At 33.3% G+C, this 9,093-nt stretch overlaps 1 protein-coding gene and 1 non-coding gene across 2 annotated transcripts in view; one reads left to right on the top strand and one right to left on the bottom strand.

Moving 5' to 3' along the window:
* Positions 1-6,573, top strand: part of LOC119837185 (zinc finger protein ubi-d4) — a 16,555-nt gene extending 9,982 nt beyond the window's left edge. Inside the window, exons 8-11 of the mRNA XM_038362708.1 lie at positions 121-297; positions 5,224-5,336; positions 5,739-5,871; positions 6,144-6,573. Coding sequence (XP_038218636.1) covers positions 121-297; positions 5,224-5,336; positions 5,739-5,870 — 422 coding nt within the window. The 3' untranslated portion in view covers position 5,871; positions 6,144-6,573. The remainder of the gene's footprint in view (positions 1-120; positions 298-5,223; positions 5,337-5,738; positions 5,872-6,143) is intronic.
* Trnal-uaa lies at positions 2,041-2,124 on the bottom strand. Its single transcript has one exon. It is a non-coding gene; the product is annotated as a tRNA-Leu (tRNA).
* Positions 6,574-9,093: the final 2,520 nt, after the last annotated feature.

The following is a 9,093-nucleotide window of genomic DNA, read 5'->3' on the forward strand; positions in this document are numbered from 1 at the left end:
TAAATATATGTCATACCATCTAAAGTATTGTGCAGTAAGATTGTTTATAATGTCTTTATATTTATGAATGCCTTCACTTCTAACCAATATTTAACAAGATTAAACGTTGTGCAAATTGAGTTTCCACTGATTTACTCCAACACCTACGCGCCCCTACACAAACCTTCATTCGTGTATTCATAAATTTCCAGCCATCGCCGTCACCCTACTGCGACTTCTGTCTCGGCGACGACCGCGAGAACAAGAAGACGGGGACGCCCGAAGAGCTCGTCAGCTGCTCCGACTGCGGCCGATCAGGTAAGAGGCGGGGCCGGCCGCCGCGGAACGGCTACAAGAAGTGCTACCACATCGCCAACCGGGTCTGCGAGACCCACCGGCACCTCAGGGACAACATCAAACTGAACGGCGTTGTCGAAATACTCACCTCCATGTCCTACTCCGCCGATGATTTCGACTCGTTCGCCAGCAAGACTAAGCTACTCGAGAACTACGATTACGGAGACTACACCACCCCCCCCTCGTCGCGGCAGAGTCCCGTCTACGAGAATGTAGAGGTTAAAATCAATGGCGTTAACTAGGGAGATTTTGATCGGTTTGGGACTGTACCCGGAGTTTTGATTGAGGATATTTATCAGCATAATAATATTTAGATAGCATGCAGTGCATTCGTTTTAGACGTTCCGTTTTGGGCTGTAAGTACTAGAGGCATTATTACATGATGTGATATGATAGTCGACGGTGAAACGCATTTGCGCGTTGTAAGTATATTCTGGATAAGTACCACCTAATAATGGAATTGGTTATAGATTTTTCATTGAGTAATATAATATGGTATAACGTAATTAATTATATAGATAACTGATGAATTGTTATCCATACCACATATCAGTCCCAAATCTTTCTAGCTGTCTGATTAAGAAAAATTCCTATTAATTTGAACTAATTGCTTTCATTGAAGTGATCACTATGTCTACATATCGCGGTCACAAATATATCACGATGTGTGATTTTCGCCACAGATTGCGAAATTATAAGCAAACATTGCGTTGTTTATTGAAGTTGTTTTGGTGTATCGCTAGCTACAGCCTGCAATGGATTTGACAAATCGTTCTTTTCGCAGTTTGTGGTTTATTGCTAAGGATATCTACCAAAGAGGTTTGTTTCGGTCTCGTGCATATATTCATACATTCCATGTTATACTCTATAGATATTTACTTTTATTTACACTATTAGAATATGAGCTTTATGTCAAAGGTATAAACTCTAGTTTGGTATTAAAAATTTTTTTTTTATATTTGTTTGGAGATTTTGAAACTTACGTTGGTAAAGGGGAACAAAAGAAATTATTTATCGAGGAAAATACGTCTTATGTCGTTTTTGGGTTTTATTTATCAAATCACATATATGTATGTCTAAAATTTAAGTGCTGTTTTTCTATCATAAAATGCATAGCTTTCTATTAAATTAATAAAAGTTAAAATGATTCATATCTAAATCATGAGTCTTCTTTGTTTATACTTTTGACACGAAATCATAGCATTATTCATATAAAATTAAGTACATTTAGCTTGTAATTTTGTTGTAGAGAATATTTTATGTTAAATTATAAAAAAAATATGTATATGAATGTACCAACCGGTATGAATATATTTAATATGTTAATTATGTTATGCGTTAATCGTTAAAGATTCGAGTATACATACATTTTAATTACTTTTTCGACTTAGGGAATGTTAAAAGTACTTATCGTCATGAAAAAAAATCCTGATTTGCCATGTATAACCAACCCTATGTGACTTTGGATGCCAAAAATGTGTTTTTTCCTTTAGATTTAAAAAATATATATGTAGCGTTTGTTTGTCTACGTCATTATTAATATAGTATATTAATTTTATATGCGTTATGCGTTATGTAATGAAAATGAAAAAATAAACATACTTGAGTTTTTAAAAGTAAACTAAAACAAATAAAATTATTACGATTTGTAAATGTTGCAATGAAAATGTAGAAACAAAAAAATAAAAAAAGATAACAAGTATTTGTCAGGTGTGGGGTTCGAACCCACGCTCCCTCTCGGGAACCAGAGCTTAAATCTGGCGCCTTAGACCACTCGGCCAACCTGACGTGTCTATAAGAAGTGAAATTGCAAATTGTATTTCAACTATACACGCCTTAAAAATGAATTTAGCTATGTTCTAGAAATTATATTTTTTCTTTTATATTTAAACGAGATGATTCTACACATAAACAAAATTATTGGTGACGTTTAAACCTCTATGGAATATAATTTTTAATCTTTGTATTGTGTGCGACATTTCATATGACAATGATGATAGAAAATCTAATTCATCTAGTCAATAGACCAAACTTAATATAAACATTGATTTGTTTTAAGTATAATTTTATACGCGTTGAGTCATATAATGGGTCCAAAATATCGTAATGACATATCCTTATATGGTTATCGTATATCACGAATAGATCCTTATTAGAGCTTCTGAAGTGCCTTTTCATATAATTTAGCGGAATTTCTAATTGGACTCTGTGGTAAATCTTGTTTGTATGTGTAGTAACACGTTTTGAATCTTGTTAATTTTTATTATTAATTGGCTTTATTATTGAGCGTTTATTTTAATAAACAGTATAATTTAGTTTTTCGATTTAAAAACTATTGACTTGTTAGAAACGAAAGTGTTTCGGAAGCCAGAAAAGATTGAACTAATGTTTACAAAACGTGTTAGCTCGCAAAAGTCTCTGTCGGTCTTAGACATACTTTATATCTAATTGGGGATTAGAAAAGAAAACGTTTTGAAATAACTTGACGATTAATTTAATATTATTCATGGCACGGACGGAATATTTGATTTTGTTATTGAAATCCAAAGATTATAACGTATTTTTTGTTGTTGAAACTGTTATTAAAATTATATATAAAATACACGCGTTTAAAAAAAATATATATTCAGTTTTTGTAATGTTACGTATCATTCCTCATTATAGTTTGAACATTTGTTTTATGTTTTTATATTTTAGTGTGTGTGTGACCAAATTATTATCGGCTATGTTATTACTATTAGATTTAGTGTTACCATGTTGTTTGAAATCTCAGGCTCTCATAATCAATTTGGATATGGCATTTTATTTTGATTTCAGTTTGAAATCTGAAATCTGTTAAATAACTTTTAGATTAAAGCATAGTATATTGTGTATACAAAACCAGAAGCATTGGGAATTTAAGATATATGAACATTTTTATAAATATATATTTAATAATAAATGTTTGTCGAAAGTAAACTTTGTTTTACAATTATAGAAAATGTATATTTTGTAATGTTAAAAAAATGCCATATTCAATAATAAATTGTTGACACCTGGTGCCTTATTAATGTGTAATTGTGTTCGTTCCCATATATGTTATATATATATTGTAGTTACATGGTGTATATCTTATAAAATTATAAAGTTTTTATTTACATGACCTATATATATAGGAAGCTCTTCACGAACATTCGTAACTTTTACTTCTAGTGTAGTCAATTTTCTAATTGGGATACTTAATAAATTAAATGCGAATATATGCTTATTATACTGTTATGTTTAATGCAATTTTAACTATTTGGCGCCAAAACTTATTTCAAGTTGGCTTCGAACATGCTTATGATCGCTCGACCAATGAGCGAATGGCATTCGTAACGTTTCTATGGTTACCATTTTCTGTATTGTAACTGCGTCGTTTTGAGAATACAATGTGGTTTTTATACGATTTCTAGTATGAGTGCCAAAGTGTAATCAATAGTCATAAATATATAAAAATATCGAACAATAATAATATATGATAATTATTATAATTGGTACATTGGCTTTGAAGTTGGTCACGTAAATATATTTCCAGTTATATTAACCGCAACGTGTTTTCGTGAATAGCAAGTTTAATGTTGAACTATATTATTTTTCGCTGTATAAATAATCGCAACTAGTCTGGCTACCTAAGCATACAAATGTCAAGTAGGGAAGTGCATATCCTATCCATGATTGTCTCAAAATTGCTATTCCCCTACACTGTATGGCATGAATTATAACGTTTGGTGATTTCAAGCAGTCGAAGCGCTCGATGTGTTGGTATTGTGCTCAATATAAAACATAAATAAAGCGCAAAAAGCGCTTTCAATATCGCCGTTATAATTTCTGCCCGCTAGATGTCGCTGTCACAGAATACCCCCAATTTTGTATACGTGGTTTTTTTTAATGATTAAATTGTATGAGTTTAAAGTCGAAATGCTTTTTTATTTAGTCATTGTGCTGAAGAATAGTGAATTGCACTTCCTTACTCTTGTTATGCTTAATATATACGAACGATTAATGTTAAAACTTGGTTTTTTTGTTTATTATTTTCACTATTGTTCGGCACATTTGTTTACCCTTTACGATGTTTTGGATTGTTTTTAATTCAAGTGATGATGATGCGACGAAATGTGCCGAACAGTAAGTGATGAATTCATTTGTTTTATATTTGTTTTGTATTGCTGTCATGTCGGAATTGATTATATAGAGTGCTTACAATTGCAGATCAGATTAGATGGGCCTTTGTGGGTGAGACAAGCGCGCCGTTAATAATTGAGCGCCCTTATAATATGGAGGTTTTCATGTGTCAAAATGTATGTTTACAAAAGCGACAGTGACAAACGATTATACATTGCTTGCTATGTACAGGCATATTTTGATCCTAAGCGAGCGATGGTGCATTGTAGTGCGTTCATTGCGAGAATCGCGATTAAATAGTGGGCGAAAAGAGACGACACGCGTTCTCAAACAAATCACCAACTACATATTCTGTAAATGTCTTTTGTCTCTTCTGTGCTCACAATGATGAGTGGGCTTAAATCATGGCAGCTTTGTAAGCATTCTCTGTAATCATAATTTTGGTGTTATACTGGGGTATTCGATTGTAAACACACATTATTATACTATTGTAAATATAAATATTATATTATAATATAATTAGCAGCACCTAGTAACGACATAATTGGTGCCTGTTACTATCAATAATCACATTGTCCGAATTAATTTTCTCATTTCTCATTTGAACTCTTAAACTAGAGCTAATTTGTGAATATTTCATAAGTATCGAGACTAGCTGTTTCACAAATACATATCGTTACAGTCGGATATCCCAACACCTGCAAAATTCTATATTCATTTTATAATAATATTATTTCCACCCAGGTCATCCCACATGCCTCCAGTTCACGGTGAACATGATGGTGTCCATGCGCAAATACCGCTGGCAGTGCATCGAGTGTAAATGTTGCTCCGTCTGTGGGACCAGTGATAATGATGTGAGTGTTTGGCAAATTTTCAACTCTACGGTCAGCGGCGTTAGGTTGATAATTCGGTGGGGATGCTTGGGTCGCTTGTGTGCAAGTTTTTAGAAAGGTTGGAACACAGAAGCGTTAATGGTTACTGTAGGAGATGACTTGGGATACTACTATAGATAGAATTGGTACTGTCTTCGTATGGTTAGAGTCAGTATACCTTTCCATCACTTTGATTAAACACCTATAGCCTCGCTTATGATTATCCGAGTTATGACACGGATAACTTTTGTTTGTATCGCTTATTTGTGGCAATTTAACCTATTTTTAATATATTTATCGACTATTCTAACAATTCAGAATCTTATTTATACAAATGACCATGCGTCAAAGTGTGACTACAAATAAAATTTGATGATATTGCAGGACCAGCTGCTGTTCTGCGACGACTGCGACCGCGGCTACCACATGTACTGCCTGGCGCCGCCGCTCGACACGCCGCCCGAGGGCTCGTGGTCCTGCGCGCTCTGCATCAAGGAGTTTCACCTCAAGGAGTGAGGTGAACGCACACACACTCTCTCTCTGTCTCTCTCACACACACACACACACACACACACACACACACACCAAATTAAAACCATAAGTTATTGATATGGACCCGTTGATTTTGTAAAAAAACAGCCTATATTATTAATTACATCAATTAATGGTGTCTCCAATAAGAAACAAAACCTGGAAGGTAATTACATTCGGAAAACTTAAAGACTCTTAAGATTATATATTTTGGCTATTTGCACATAATTTTATTTATTTTCATTATAATACTTTCAGGTAAACAAAAGAAGACGATGAAAAAGTCAAAAGTAATACGTACAACGCAGTGAGGGCGACACGCCATTTTGTATAAGAGTCAAATGTATAAACTATGTTGCCATAGATTATAGAGTTAGGTCGGGCCGAGTGTGGGTTTATGGTCTTGTAAATTATTATCTATGCTAATGTTGTAAATACGCTCTTATACTATATGATATTTTTATTGAATAATATCTGTTGAGTAGCTTTTTTATAAGCTCTCGTCTATAATTTTAGCAACCTTATTTTTAGTTTCAACGCTTTAAGAATCAATTAATTTAATCAATTTTTTTTTAGTTTAAAAATAGCACACAAACGGTGTAAGGTTTATTTGATTGGTTATTTGAAATCATTAAATGACAAATGCATGTTTTGTTTTACTTGAAGTGTCATGTCGGAAATCATAAATTGTTTTTCTTTTTGCATTGTGTGTCTCAAATGCACCAATGACCACTCTGTTTTTTTATTCTAAAAACAATCATTAATCTTAATAGAACAATACCAATATTAATATTAACAATACGATATAGTCTGACTTGCACATTGCATACCATGTGATTTTTTTTATAATTTAAAATATAATCTGCATTTTTACCTACGTTCCAAAAAACGATGAAAGGTTCGTAAGTTTTTTTTTTTTTTTTTGAATAAATCGTACAAAAGAAGTAATTTCAAAAGAATATTTTTCTTTTATGGTTCCTTGCAATTGCGTTGACTTATAGTTTACCATTATGTGATATCCATACTCGGCCTTAATTACTTAAAGATTTCACATTTAGCAATTTCTACCTCTAACGGTGCTTGCTTTAGCCACTCCATGTCACCTTTTGGCACTAGACTTCCTATAGGTTATACACGTGTGACCTGGCGTACAGAATGTATTAGGTTCAAGCTTTTTAGTGTTTATTTTGGCAGCAATGTCTGAGAAATTGTGCGTTGTGATATAATGGTTCGCGGAATGGTTTAATTTCATTTTTTTTTGTATCAATATATTATGTTATACAACAGATTGAGTCATAGCATTTTTTGTCTGAAAGATAATTTTGTAGGCAGATCAATTTTGTATACACAATAGGGAAACTTGCTTATGTTCTTGAATTATTATAGACACACGAAGGAAATTGCCATTTGACAAAAAGGGACTTACTTTTTTATAAATTTGGTCAAAAAGATTTAACGTACCGACATTAAACAACTAACCTCAAAATCCCTAAAATTAACTGAAGCGAAATTCTGCCTTAGGGACGGCAGAGTGTTCTAATGAGCGATAAAACATTAGACTTGCCGTAAATAAAGAGTACGACAAAACTTGTAAATAACAACACAGCGTTGTTGTACGCATTCCCTAAAATGTTATCTGCGTTTTTCTGCGAAATTCTTCACATTTTTGTGATATTTGGTTGTCATCGGAATATTTGTACCTGAACTTTTTTTTTTTTGAAAATCAATGTTACCCTTTTTTTTAAATAAAGGAAAATATTGCAGATAGCGTGTCGCAATAGTAGGGAAGGCCAAGATGCTAAATGCGTATTTACTCGAGCGTCTCGGAAACCTATCGCTATATGTACATTAGACATAGAGTAGATTAGAGAAAAAAGTTCTGTTTTAAATTTTAGCAGTGGATAAATGTTTTTTTATTCTAAAGAGAAAAATACGGCTATGAAAATACTCAAGCGCGTTAGATTTTGTTATTTTGCATGTCACTGAGATAAAATCTTACGATTGATGTTATGATGAGATGTTATTTTCGTGGCTATGTAGAAAGGGTAAAATTTAAATAAAAAATATGACTCGTGCGCGTCAAATTAAATTATTAGAAGTTATTTACAACATAAGAAGTCCAAATTTCGCTAATCTGACGATTTAAGTGGAAACTTAGAGAATTATCGATATTTTTAAATTTCCTGCGGCTCCAGTGGGCGCACCCACCGAATAACAGCTGATACTTTTTGGAGTTACTTACCAATTGCTGAGGTACCTTCCCTTATATGAATCTGACGCGCTCGAGTAAAATCCTCCCTTGGGCTCTCCTACTATGTACAATCTTAAATATTTTAATAGAGAATAATGATTTTTTGTTTAGTTTATATAAAAAGCGCAAATAATAGTGTTACCAGTTCTCAAGTTATTGGCGACTGTTATAGAAGTACAAAAAGTGTATCTAGCATTGCTGTCTTTCAGAAACAACGTTATTAAGAACTTCCACTTCTACTTCAATTCCATCAAAAATACTTCGCCTCCAATTGCTAGTAACGGAATTTGCCTTCTCTGACTTTTTAATGCCATAAGGGGCAATCGGGCATTGTTAATTCGGGGAGGTAAAGCCTCCATACAAATGTGTTGCCCGTTTTTGAGGGGTATAGGACATTGGAATGGACAGGGAAGGGTAAGGAAAAGGTACCCCATTCACTGAACTAGACACAGTAGCATTGACTTGCTACTATTTTACGCCGACCGTCTGAGGGGTTGTGATGCGGGATAGTCCAGTCATTTTAGGGGGTTCACCTAGGAAATGTAGCATACCTAGCTGTAAATTCGTATATACTTGTATGTTGGCATGACAAAAGTAGTCTCAAAATTCACCAATGATTCTCCGGCCGCAAGTTCAAAAATTTGGGGTCAAAAGTAAAAAAAACCGACTTTTTGCACGTTTTTTGCCAATATCTCGTTTCCAGTGGCTTTTATGCCAATTGTGTTTATTGTCATTTTTGTAGAAAATTAAATTCTCTACAACTTTTGTTTCAAACATTTTTTTTCATTTTGAATCGTTTTTGAGATAGAGGGCAGCGCGAGCGCAGATTAAATATTATTTGAAATCAAATGGTTGTCCCGATCGAAATCAGTATAATAACTCATTTATGATTTCTAAATTATTTTTTAATATGTAATTATAAATAATTTGCATTTTTTATTAACAATTACATTATTT

The sequence above is a fragment of the Zerene cesonia genome, chromosome 26 (genome assembly GCF_012273895.1).
Source record: "Zerene cesonia ecotype Mississippi chromosome 26, Zerene_cesonia_1.1, whole genome shotgun sequence".
Lineage (NCBI taxonomy): Eukaryota > Metazoa > Arthropoda > Insecta > Lepidoptera > Pieridae > Zerene > Zerene cesonia.